Source organism: Caloenas nicobarica, chromosome 7 (genome assembly GCF_036013445.1).
Source record: "Caloenas nicobarica isolate bCalNic1 chromosome 7, bCalNic1.hap1, whole genome shotgun sequence".
Classification (NCBI taxonomy): Eukaryota; Metazoa; Chordata; class Aves; order Columbiformes; family Columbidae; genus Caloenas; species Caloenas nicobarica.
In genome coordinates, this window is record NC_088251.1 from 7,448,191 (window position 1) to 7,461,216 (window position 13,026).

At 37.8% G+C, this 13,026-nt stretch overlaps 1 protein-coding gene across 1 annotated transcript in view; it reads left to right on the forward strand.

The window, feature by feature from the left end:
* PDZD8 (PDZ domain containing 8) overlaps positions 1-13,026 on the forward strand; it is a 55,388-nt gene extending 42,362 nt beyond the window's left edge. The window contains exons 4-5 of the mRNA XM_065639461.1: positions 8,866-9,028; positions 10,214-13,026. Coding sequence (XP_065495533.1) covers positions 8,866-9,028; positions 10,214-12,408 — 2,358 coding nt within the window. The 3' untranslated portion in view covers positions 12,409-13,026. The remainder of the gene's footprint in view (positions 1-8,865; positions 9,029-10,213) is intronic.

Here is a 13,026-nt window from a genome sequence, read left to right on the forward strand (position 1 = left end):
ATCTTTTCAATTTTTTTCAGGGCCAAAGGAAATCATCACAGTTGGGTTTAATAAAGACTAAAAGGATGTCAGTGAGTAAGAGCACTTAAAGAGCAGCTACATTGGTGTTTGTACTAAATTGCTCTCCAAAGAAGAGCTCCACATAAAACCGAAGGTCTGCATTTTACCTGCTTCTGACACTTTGAAGTTAAATGCAGGTTTTCTGCTGCCTTGTTTGTCTTTAACCCCTCCATTCAGCTCATGTAATTGCTGTTTAGCAAGAATGCCTCAGCAATTCATGATAATTGCTGAACAGCTGACTTTCTGCATGTCACATAACCTGTTTCCCTGTACCACTGGAAAGTACAGTTTTTAGTCGTAGCTTAGTAAAATAGTACATGCAATGTGTCAGAAGTACTGCGGAAAATAAGATGTAGCTCCTTATTTTGTTGGCTAACTAGTGTGTTGTGGATTTTACTGGTGTCAAATGTTTTTAGTGCTCATCGCGGGGACATGCAGATGTTTAACTATCATGAATTGTCACAAATATTTCAGATAAAGTTAAACATGTGCGTAACATTTGCAGTATTGTGGCCTTAATGAATGATTATTTTAAATACAATCTTCCCCCAATATGTAACTCACTTCAGAATCAAATTACCGTCATATTTTGTAACTTATATTTTTTTTGTTTTTTACAAGATATCATGTAGAACAGAAAATGAGGCCCACTAGCTTGCTATATGAGATGACTAGTAAAAGTATCTCAAGAAATTTATCCAGAAATAAGTTTCTTAAAAGTAAAAAAAAAAAAAAAATCCTGAAGACTACAACCTTTGTCTGAGATAGTTGTCTCCCCACACCACAATTCACACAGCTGGAAAATTTAACAGCAAAAGGTCTAACATCCAAGTTCCATTTTTCCCACTGTTTTATTAAAAATCTCTTTTGTTCCCAATATTCCACAAAAAGCAAAGCTGCTGACTATTCCAGACTTTGCTAAGCAAGCAGAGGCACCGAGTCCATTCCTTATGAGTCTGATTTCTCTGTGACACATTTGCTGTACAGACTTTTTCATTAATGATGCCATTTGATTAAACAGAAAGTGTGCGCCACATTAAAAACCAACCAATATTTGTTTCGTTGGGGTGGCTAAAATGTGACATACTCATTCGTGGGAAATTCTGTCCCTTAAAAACTCCTGGAAGCATAGCTTGCAGAAAATTGTTGTGTGTAAACATGTTTGAAATGGACAAGAAGAGATTCATAACAGTGGAAAACGGTGAAAATCAGGGATATGTATTATTAAAGCAGCAGAAAATATCGATACACACGACACAATCAGCAGTACCAACTTACCTGTGCTAAGATTTAGTGCTGCTTCAATATCCGAGTGGGATAATTCATCTTGGGCCGACTTGTTGGACATCCCAATATGGGCTAACATGTTTAAAGTCAGCATATACTTTACTATGTTTTGGTTACAGGAGATTGTAAGAACTGATTGCTCACTGGCCATTTCCAGATGCCAGTAAACGTAAGGGGTCTTTTGAAGGGAAAGGTGTTTCAGTGTTGTGTGCTTGTGGGGGTTTGGGTTGGTTGGTTTTATTGCTCTTAGCAAAGGGGAACAGGAATGGGAAGGTGGTGTGTGGGTCGTGAGCATCAGCTGCTGAGTGGGAGAAGAGGAACCACAATTTAAAAAAAAAAATAATCTCCTGCAGCTGAGTTTTTCACAACTTAAAAGAAGTTTTTAAAAAGTCCAGTGCTATTAGGACTTCAGAGTTTGTTTCTTCACTTCTCTCTCAATGCTTTATTTTCTAGGGTTTGAACTTAAACTGTGCCTCCTGCAACGGCTATGGGGTTCCTCTATTAAAGGTGTATGTTTCTTTGGTGTGGAGGAAGCATCGCATAGCAAGAAAAGGTGTATTAGTTATTGTCGTAGAAGTCTTGATGCAGGTTTTGGAACAGTCACAACTTGGCATCTAAGGATTTCGGTTCAATTATTGAAACAAAAATCAGATTTTTATTCAAGCAATCTTAGGAAACACATTTTATGAACAAAATAATCCGCAAAACAATAAACTAATTTCCAGATTTGTATATGTGTTTCCTACTATATGTTTTTTTTAGAACACAGTATGGCTTCTAGGTGTGAAATATACTGATGTTTTAAGTAGCTAGTATGTAGTCTTTTGCATTAGACTTTTTCTTAATAGCGAGTTGTAATTAATATCTCTTTCTAGTAGAGAAGAAAATAATTATTAAAAGAGTCATTTTTCTGTGTACAATGAAGTCTTACAGAGAAAATTTTCTTTCTTCTCATTGTTATGTGTAGCTATTCTATAAATATGAATATAACTCTTGGGTTTTGTTTTTTAAAAAATCTTCTGATACTTTCAGAAGTATATTTTCACTGCTAAAGGAAACAAAAAGATTGAGGAGCTAAAGGCACATGAGAATTTTGGTAGCCGGTTCCTGGATTTCTTCTTTCTGGGTTTGTATCTGGTCTTGCAGTATATTTGAATGCACACAACCCAGGGAGTTTATGAACTTTATGAACCAATTTTGGGGTTTTTAAAAAATTATTATTAACAGATTTTTGTGCAGCCGTGTGTGTGTATATGTATCTAATACACCTACATATGTGTATGACATGAGCGAACACAGTTTATAATTGATAATTGATACATATCTTATTGACTACTGAGCATTTAAGCATCCCAAGACCACGACAAGCTCTCGGATGCTCAGAAAACTTTCTCTATTGTTGGGAGTTTTCTCTGTGCCTGGGAAATGAAAGGGTTTCTGTCAGAGGTTCCTTTGTCAAGACTATTTCTGTGAAAGTTTTTCTTGACTATTTCCCCAGAACATTTCAGGGGTTTTCCTGCTGTGAGGATGGGGGAAATGGAGAAGAAATTGGAAAAGGCTTGTGGTGCTCTGGCCCTGTAGTTTTGGGCTTCAGGGCAGTGTCACAGAGAGAAGAAAAACATCTACTTCTCTAAAGCATAGATGGAAATCCTCTCGGAATGTTCAGAACAGTTGCCTTTATTTTTCCCCTTTTTGAGTCACGTTACTAAGGAGCGTATTGTGAGACTGGTGATACCTGTTTCCTCTCACTGACTCCTCTCTGTATAAATAATCGAGCAATCTCTCCACTGTGCAGGTCATATTACTGCATTCAATAATAGGGCTGAAAAAAGCAATAATGTTAAAATCCATATTTTAAAGATATATGCCAAACCCCTTTTTTTTCAATAATACAAATATCCGAGCCTTCAGAATAGAAGCAACAGCTTCCTAGTTTTATACTTTAATGTTTTGGGGCTTTTTTTGACGTGAAATATTCCTTCCTTTCCTCTCAGCATGCAGGGTTGTCTGGAAGAAAATGATGCTTTACAGGCGTATTCACAGACATTATCTCTTCGTCTTTCTCAAAACACATCAGACCCTACCTTCCAAGACTACATAGGAACCACTGTAGTAACTCTAATGAGCTGGAAAAAATTAAGGTTTTTTTTAATCTACAATACAACACTGACATGGTGTCAACCTGTGATATATACAGCATGTTATATATCATTGATAGGGAATAAGAAATAGATGTAAAAATGTTGTTCTGTAGTTGATGTAAAGTCAATGAAGTGATATTTCTTATGTGAGTGATCATCCTTTCTTAGTGTTTATTCAAAAGAATGTAGAATACTTACTACTTGTTTTTAACAAAGCTTTATTATGTTAATATTAACAAACAGTTACACAAATATGAAATGCTAGTTAGAGAATAAAAGAAAGCTTTCAAAAAACAATTTCTATTTTAGTTCCTGAAAATAAGTCATTTGGTTTAAAAGCAAAAGCCTTACGCTCTAATTATCATGCTGTGGCTTAATTTTGTTACTTTTTCTTTTTGCATGCATCTAATAGTTTCTAAAGTTTAGCTGAATTACGTTGCACTACTAGTAAGAGGTTGTCATATGTACTTTTCCAGATGTTGTGATTTTCATATTTATAGATGGACCGTATTTATTATGTGTTGTCTTAGAAATTCTGAATGGAAGTGCCTCTGTATTCAAAAATAACTCTGTAGGTACCGTTTTGGAAGCACATAGTAAATGAGATGGCATCAGATTTGTCTGTTGCCTGTAAGAGGGATGTTTATTTATCATCCCTTTGTATTTGCAAATTCTTTCAGACTGATAATTTAATGAAGTATTTGAAGACACTAGTCTAAATATTCATCCATTTAAATGGTATTAGCAAGCTATAAACTTCTGAATTATCACTTCGCAACTATGTTATTCAGTATCAGTATGTTAAAGGCTGAAGAAATTGATTTTTTTTCACTGACATCCAACGTCTGCTGGGCTTTCAAAATGACAAGGCTGAGGTAAGGAAAGGCTATGAGACATAATTTTCTGCTGCATTGTATTTCCAGAGCGTAATTCCAATACTGAACCGAATGTGTCGGTGGGGTTTGTTCCGCAGCTCACACATTGATGCATATAAATGAACTACAGCCTGTATTGTGAAATCAATGCTTATAGACTTTGTTCTGTAAAAGTCAGGCATTCACAGCCCCACATCAAAATGTTTTATTAATTTTAATGTAAATGGACATCTTGTGTCCTCTTCTTTGTTGTTGCTGTTTTCCTGAATAATAAAATACTAAGGAAATTACTTTTTTTTTCCCCCCTGAGGCAGTAATTGCTGTTCTACTGCATCTTAGTCTCAACAAGTATTTCATAAATAGTCTGGGGATTGCTCACCCTTTTATGAAAAGGTACATTTTCTGAGTTCTATGACATGGTTCAATATAAGTTACTCTGAATTTATGCCTTTCACTGACAAGCATATGGTATTATTTGCTTTGTCTTTCTCCTTATTTAAGTAACTACAAAGGTTTGCAAGAACTAGTAAAACAGACCTATTAATTAGATCAAATTAAAATAAACTTGCTTTAAGAAGGTATAGGTAGCTGGTTACAATTCCCCTTTCTCCTAGGCATAGCTGTTAATTTTTCTCCCTTATAGCAAACAGTGTCTGTTCATTTTCAGCAATTTTCTTCTAACCTCTGTGTCATTTAGTTGATTTTTTGTTTTTGGTCCTTATGTTTCATGTTCCAGTAGATATTTGACTCTTCATGTCTATTATCAAGATTTAATTTGAGGGAGAGGCAGAAAGGCATAAAGTAGCTGTGCTGGGTGTATGAAGATGCTTGGGTTTGTGAGTGAACTTGTTGGGCTGGGGGGTGTTTGAGAGCTTGAAATAGCATTTACCTGCACTGCAGCCTGAGATACTGTGGTGTTACTTGAGGAAACCTTCAGTTGCCAGAAAGAAAAAATCAAGGGAACTATTCATGTGGTTTGGGTTGACAAATAAAACGAGTTTATTTTGTGAGCGAGCTTGTGACTGCAGCCAAAGTTAATAAAAATCTGAGATGAACTTTGCTTGTTATGTTCAAAGGCACTTTCCTTCCAAAAAACCAGTTTTCCGTGAGATCCTGCCGGAGTATCGGGAGTCTCCTCGCGTCAGCGGGTCGTACGGGCTGTGATCTGTGGTCGGTGTCCCTGCATGGGAGCCAAATGTGCAGAGATACCTACGTGTCCTTGGTCCCAGCTGTCCCTCAATTCTTTTCTGTGGTCTCGCCCCGAGGAGGAGGGAAGGGTGAAATGCTGGGGATCGCCTTGGAGGCTTCCAGGGTTTTTTTACAGTAGAGAAATATTTTCACTGTGAAGTCACCCACTGCCGAGCTCTGTGCAAAGTTGTCTTTGGAGTCAAAGGAAGCTCCAGAAGGCATGGGTCTGTACTGACAAACTGTAAGAAAGCTTTCGGTAACATTTTTTTTTTCCCTTTTACTTCCTAATTATGCCCTTTTCCCATATTTTGCTCATCACACGGTTTGCTGTGGTCAGAGCTCACTGCTGCCTTTCTTCAAACCACTAGGTGTTGCCGTACCAGCTCCTGTTTTCCTTCTGACATTCTCTCTTTCAAACAGGACTCACTGCTTTCTGAAGAACGGATCTTGAGAAACATTATTACTTCTGTGCGCCACTCTTTGACTGCTTGAGAAAATCTCCAGCTGTAAAGGAAAGTAGGTTTGCATGAGGTGGCTCCTGTACAAGTGTTCCGGTGGCCGGTGTCCTTCAGCACTTGGGTATTTTTCTGGTCTGCTGAAAGGTCAATTGCACGAGAGTTACCTCATGTTGCAAAAAAACTTACAGCAATGATGCAAAACTAAGACTATCCATCTTGTGTGAGCTATGACTTTAGAATGTCTAATAAATTAACGCCAGTTCTGGGCATTAAGATCCAGAATTTATACAGGATTTTTGGAAGAAACTGGATGTTGTCAAAATAGATGTATCGCTAAAGGAGTGTAATTAAATGACCAGAATAACTTGGTGTTAAGAAAAAAATCATTCTGTGTTTGGGGGGGGGGGCTTGTTTGTTTATTTATTGTTCGTTTGTTTGTTCTCTCCTGGTTAATGACCCATTTCTTTCCTGAAATTCTCTCTCATAAGGGCTTTATACTTCAGTGGACTAATGAAAAGCAGGATAAAAAATGCTGATAGTTTCCTTTTCGGTCTCTGTAATATTGTTTGTCGGCATTCCTTAACTGGGAGTTTACTTTCTGATCATCATTACGATGATTTCATTATCTATTCAAACAGAAGGATTGGAAGTCTTTTTCCAACCTGAATCACTTAGAGCAAGACTTTTAAGGAAACCATCATAAGAAAACTGAGATTTGAGTGCTTAAATTCTGGCAAATTCCAGAAATAGTGATCTCCTTCTTGTTTGATAATAAGATGCAGAACTACATAGGGGAGTGATTTTGGAAGGAGTTTTTGTTGCAGGTTTATATGCTGCCACAGCAAATTCACATCATTTGTGGTTTTGACAGTTAAAATATTAGTGTTTTAAATTGTAATAATTGTTCATGATGTTTCCATACAGCACGTGCAACATTCGTGAACTAACTTAAAGCCATATTATATATAAATAAGCAACTAAAGCAGGGTGAAAATTCCTTTCCTTAAAAAACAAAAAAATCTCTCTTCTTCCACAGGTATTTCTATTTTTTTTTTTTCTTTGTTTCTTAACACAGCTTTGGAGCAGTGTACTGTTTAATTATGCAGCAGAGGGTTTTTTTGGTGTAAATGGGAATAACCTTAATTAAACAAAAAAAAAAAACAACCCCAGACCTACCACAATTGTTTCTGTAGGCAGCTATTTGTTTGCCTTATATAGGAACCTTTAATCTTGGTATTACAACTAAGCTTATATGTGGTTGTCTTACTCTTGCATACGTTACTGGCATTCATAATACACGTTAACTAAGTTTGAGAGAAAATATTATCTTTAAGTGATAATGGGAAATGCAGGAGGTTAGTGCCAAAGCTTAGGAAGTTAATACAAGTCTGCTTCTTCAAACTCAATGCTGTTCCTAAGCCAATTGAGAATTAGTGTAGCATTTTTATTTCTACAAGAAACTGAACAACAATTAACAAAAACCAAGATGTGATGCTATTAGCATCGTGGGAAAGGCGTGGGAGCTGCGCAGCCAGGGAGAGTCCTGTGCTGCAGGAATCCCCTTCGTCTGGAGGACTCATTGAACAAAACTGAGCAAACTGATACGTCCTCCAAAGAGGAAGATCAGCTCCAGACGGTTCAAACACAGACCGTTGAACAGCAACAAAGTCAGTGCAGGCTGGACGAGAAGACTGTCTTACCTGAACTCAGGAAATTGAAACCAAATAGAACATTTCCTATGGAGGTTTTCTACAAACAGCATCCGTCTCTCTGTTCTTGGGAATCAGAAAAGCAAATTAAACTTCTCTCCTTGGAGCTGAAACAGACTGACTTCCCCTTTCAAACAGACAGAATATACTTTGGAGTGACAGTATGGTGTCGTTTGAAACAGTCCAGAAGGAACGTCCTTTAGTAAAAAAGTTGTTGTGTGGTGTGTTTTGTTGTTTGAGGGTTTTGGTGTTGTTTTGTTTGTTTTCATTAATTGGGGACAGTCTCTTCTTAAGAAAAAAGTTGCCAAAGATCTCAGACACTGACATGTGTAAGCAATTGGTCACTACGTAGATTTATTCTTCAATAATAGATCCCTGCATGAGTGTGGGGTGAAACTCTACTGCAGAGATTGTATCTCAGTCATTTCTTTAAGGAGAAAATATTTGAGGTTTTTGAGTTAAATTTTATCTTGCAATATAAGTATGAAGAAAGGGTTCTGAGCCTTGGAAGAAAAGTCTTAGGCTGTTGTTAATTTAGATTTGTTCTAAATAATACTTTAGCAATGTGTAAGCACATAATAGCTTTTTAACTCCAAACACTTTTTGCATAGACTACTGAAGAGCTACTCATAGGAACAGGTTTTTATAACATAAATGTGGTATGTTCAAAGTGATACCTAGGTTGATGGTACAGTGCTTGTTTTAATAAAACTTTCTGATAAAATGGGTGACGAGGTGGTGTTTGTAGCTTTGTTAGGACGGGGGCTTTTGGTGAAAATGAGCCATGTGTTGCCATTCCTGCTGAGCTGTATTTGTACAGGATAGCTCAGTATTGTTATTATTAGTATATATACTATGGAACAGGTGTACAAATATTTATATATAGATGTATACATATTTATTTTGCTGACAATTCCTTGCACTGCTTTCTAGTTTTGGCATATTTGGTTCTTCAGAACTGGTGACATTTGGTTCCATCTTTCTCCCAAGGTGTAGACTGATAGCGAATCCCTTCTGTGATGATCTGCTCCCTGAAGGCAATGGATGTCCTAATGTAATTTTATTTTAAACAAGACCATTAGTAACCATGAATCCCTGCAGCGAGCCTAATCAACATACTCTTAACTCCTAATTTCTTTCTTTCTAGGCAGAGCTAGTGAAAGGGAATCTGCAAAGCGTTGGGCTCACACTCCGCCTCGTGCAGTCCAAGGAAGACGATGCAGGACACGTTGTCATCGAAACCGTGACTCCAAACTCACCCGCTGCAGCTGCTGATCTACAGAGGGGAGACAGACTGCTGGCAATTGGCAGTGAGTAATACGTCAATTTTCAAATTTAGTGTCGTCTTGCAAATGGGGACGACGTGTCTGCAGGCAGTTCAACCAGACCGCCTTTCTCAACAATTACAGTTATGCCCAGCGCTCATAATAAAAGCCAACATTTGTGTATTTATGGCCCCTTAAGGTTATCATTCACTTGATTCGTTTCCTTGCATATTTATTTAGTCTTTACAAGGTAAAAGCCAAAATAAAGTGGAATAAACATTTGAATGTAAATACGTTTTAACTGCTCTAATAATGATGCCGTGAGGTTCTCTACTTAGTTTCTTCCAGTGATGTTCCAAAATGTCCTTAGTTTACAAAGAAAACCATAATATTTTATATCCTAGGCTTGCATACTCAGCAGTTAACCTAAATGTACTAAATAGAGTATGGAAAAAGTAGTAGAAACATACTTTTGGGTATGTTGTCTGACATGTCAAAATGACCCAAGATGATCTGCTGAATATTCAATAGTATTTTTTTACTTTTAGTATCAATTTTTGTTAGCTTTGACATGTAGGAGCCTATGTATTTTTTTTGAAATCTACTCTGAGGGTCTCATATTGAAATTGTAACTAGCAGATAAGTTTTTGCCTCAATGCAGCATTACCCTTGACTTTTGCGAGGGCGGGGGTTGTGGGTTTTTAATAAAGATTCTGTTGAAATAGCTGGAAATTATGAAGTGAATTGATACTAATTTATGTTCTACAACTTAAAATTAGACTGTTTCCAGATAGATCTTCAATACTTATGTTTTATATAGACCATATCACCAACAGAAAATTAGATCATAATGAGAAACTGATAGTGGAAATATTACAGCGTTAAACTTGAGAATAGGGGAGTGGACAGAAGGACAAATAAACCATTAACAAGAACAGTGGCTAATCAGCTTAGTGGAAGGAGCAGATAGGAGTCTGTTTACAATCATTAGGAAATAATGCATGTTTTTTCTATTCTGCTGAATATTATGGGAGTAAATTAAACATTATAGTAGGCAAATGATCCAGCTGTTACACTTAAGTTCAGCTCTTCTGTTGTAATTTATTTCCTCTGTTAGTGTAATAATACTGTTGCTCACTACTAAAGATCTAAATGTATTTGTCAACTGGTTTTGGCCATTTAAATTGTTACCATGTTTTTGAATCTAACAATTTTTGTCTTTTTTAATAGGTGTTAAAATCACATCAACTGTGCAAGTGTTGAAGCTTATTCGACAGGCTGGGGACAGAGTTGTAGTCTTTTATGAAAGGCCCGTTGGCTATAATCAGCACGGTTCAGCACTGCAGGATGGATTTGGACAATTGGAAGACTCTGCGTTCTTGACTCAGCCAGAAGATGACCAAGCTGGTTTATCAGCTGATGTTGATAACAGAGACTTTGATTCAGAATTTGAGGAATTAGCTTCTGAATCACCTGAACAAAAGGAAGAACTGCCAACAATTCCGAGTCCCAAACGTTCGGCAGTAATGCTTGCTGCTAAACCACTTGGAACTATATCTCCAATTCTGAATCGAAAAATACCATTAGGAAGTTATCAGACATCATCGAAAACCCAAGAAAAAGATGGAGCTAAAGTGTCAACACCCAAAACTGGTGAGAGTTTAGATGCATCACAGCAATCAGGTAAACAATCCCAAGGATCCAGTACTAAGCCTCCTGTGCCACCTAGGCCACAAAGTAAGACTATTTTGCCTACTAGTGAAACTCAAAATCTGGGAGAAACTGGAGGTGTATCTTCTGAAAAACCAGAGAGGCCACCTCCACCTACAAATAACGGAGATAAATGTATGGAGAAAGTAGTAAAGAATAATGATCAAACAGAAGACCCAACAGTATCAAAAGTAATAACAGCACCAAAACAAGATAATTTAAAAGATGGACTTTCAGAAAATGCACGCAGTTACAAAGATGGTGGAGATGATAATCACACTTGGGAATCACCAGAAATTCCTTATAAAGTCCTGCAAGGCCGATGGCCAAGGACAAGAACATCCTCCTGTCTATTTGAAGTAGAAGGACACCATAAATACCTTAATGTTGCACTGTGGTGCAGAGACCCTCTCAAAGTAGGTTGTTTTATCTGCTTGGGATATGCAAGCATAAAACTTGAAGAAATTGCTTTCGATTGTATAGCTACATCCTCAATGGAATATACTAGAACATTTAAGCTGGCTGCTCCTCGACCTAAAGCAGCAGTCACTAGAACAGCATTGAGGAATTTGACAACCCTTAAAGGATTTGATGAAAAATTTCGTTACGGCGATGTAACTTTACACTTCAAATGTTTAAAAGAAGGGGAAGCGGATGATTCAAGCTTTCTCCAGGAGAAAGAAAACGAATGTCCATTGGAAGAAGAAGCTCGTGCAGTTCAGAAAGAGGATTCTTATTTGGGGCCAGTTGTTCTTCCAGAGAACAAGCATAAGTTTCAAGATACTCACTTTCAGAATCCAACTTGGTGTGATTACTGCAAAAAGAAAGTATGGACTAAAGCGGCTTCACAGTGTATGCTCTGCGCTTACGTTTGCCACAAAAAATGTCAAGAAAAATGTCTTACTGAGACGCCTTTTTGTGTAGAAGCTGAAAAGCGACTTGATCGAACTGTGGGAGGTGGAGCTGAAGGACAGGCGGCTCCCCAAGCCGCGTCCTCTCGTGTCGATTCCGAATCCAAATCCGTTAACAGAACTGCGGGTTTCACCAGGCAATTCTTCAATACAAGCACCCGCTTCTTAAACCTTCGTCAAGTCCCCAAAGCTCGACTTTCTGACCCAGGAACAGAGGTGGTAGAACCTTCACCAAAGCACACACCAAACACTTCTGATAACGAAAGCAGCGATACTGAAATCAGCGGGCCAAGCAGCCCTTCCAAGCGTGCGACAGGTACCGGGATAAAGCTGGTCCGAAAGGAGGGTGGTCTAGATGACAGCGTCTTCATCGCCGTTAAAGAAATTGGACGCGATCTCTACAGAAGTTTACCTACAGAGGAGCGTTTTCAGAAATTGGAGTTTATGTTGGATAAGCTGCAGAATGAGATAGATCATGAGCTGGAAAATAATAATTCGCTCGTTAAAGAAGAAAGAGACGCAACCGACGCAAGGAGAAAAGCCTTGATTTCTGCTGCGCTGGCCAAGTCGGGGGAAAGACTGCAGGCCCTGACGCTGCTGATGATCCACTACAGAGCGGGCATTGAGGATATCGAGTCTTTGGAGAACTTGTCGGTAGAGCGGCAGGCCAAAAGGGTGACGAAAGATTCGGAGGAACCCAATGTAGCAGAAGAAATGGAAAACGAAGACGTCAGTCTGACGGAGGCGCCAACAATCAACATTGTATCGGAAGAAGCAGTTGATCCACCTCAATCGGTAGACTGATATTTACATATTTAGGCGTTGGAAAAAATGGACGAAAAGAATACTTTGCACTTAATTACAAACACACAAATTAAATTAAAACACTGGTATAATGTACATGTCCTGCTTCTCCACAGTTATTTGCCTGTGTAAGAGTACAGCTAATAACATTTCTTCTCCAGCTACAGCACCATCATTTTGTTAAGCTAGCTGGTTAAAACTGCATTTTGGGGTTTATATTGGAAATTTATTTTTAATAAGTTATTTTTACTTTTTCTAATTATGTAACCTTATCATTTCACATTGATGTGTGGTGTCCTGAATGTATTACTTGACCTCTTCCCTCTCCCTTTTTTTTTTTTTTTTTTTGCATTAATGTTTTCAACAGGACACTGTCAGGATTTTCAAAATGTTTAGTTTCCATTGTATGATGAAAAAAATGATAAGCTTGTTGCATGCCTAAGCTGATGACTGACACAGAAGTCAGTGAGGGACCAGGCTTTAAAATGTTGATCACTGTTACTGTACATCTTCTGGGTGGTCGTGTATTTTTTTGCCAAACATATCATGAAAGCAAACAAAAGGTCTTTCATTTTGTCTGTTATTAGTATTTACTGAAGTTAACATTGCGTATCATTT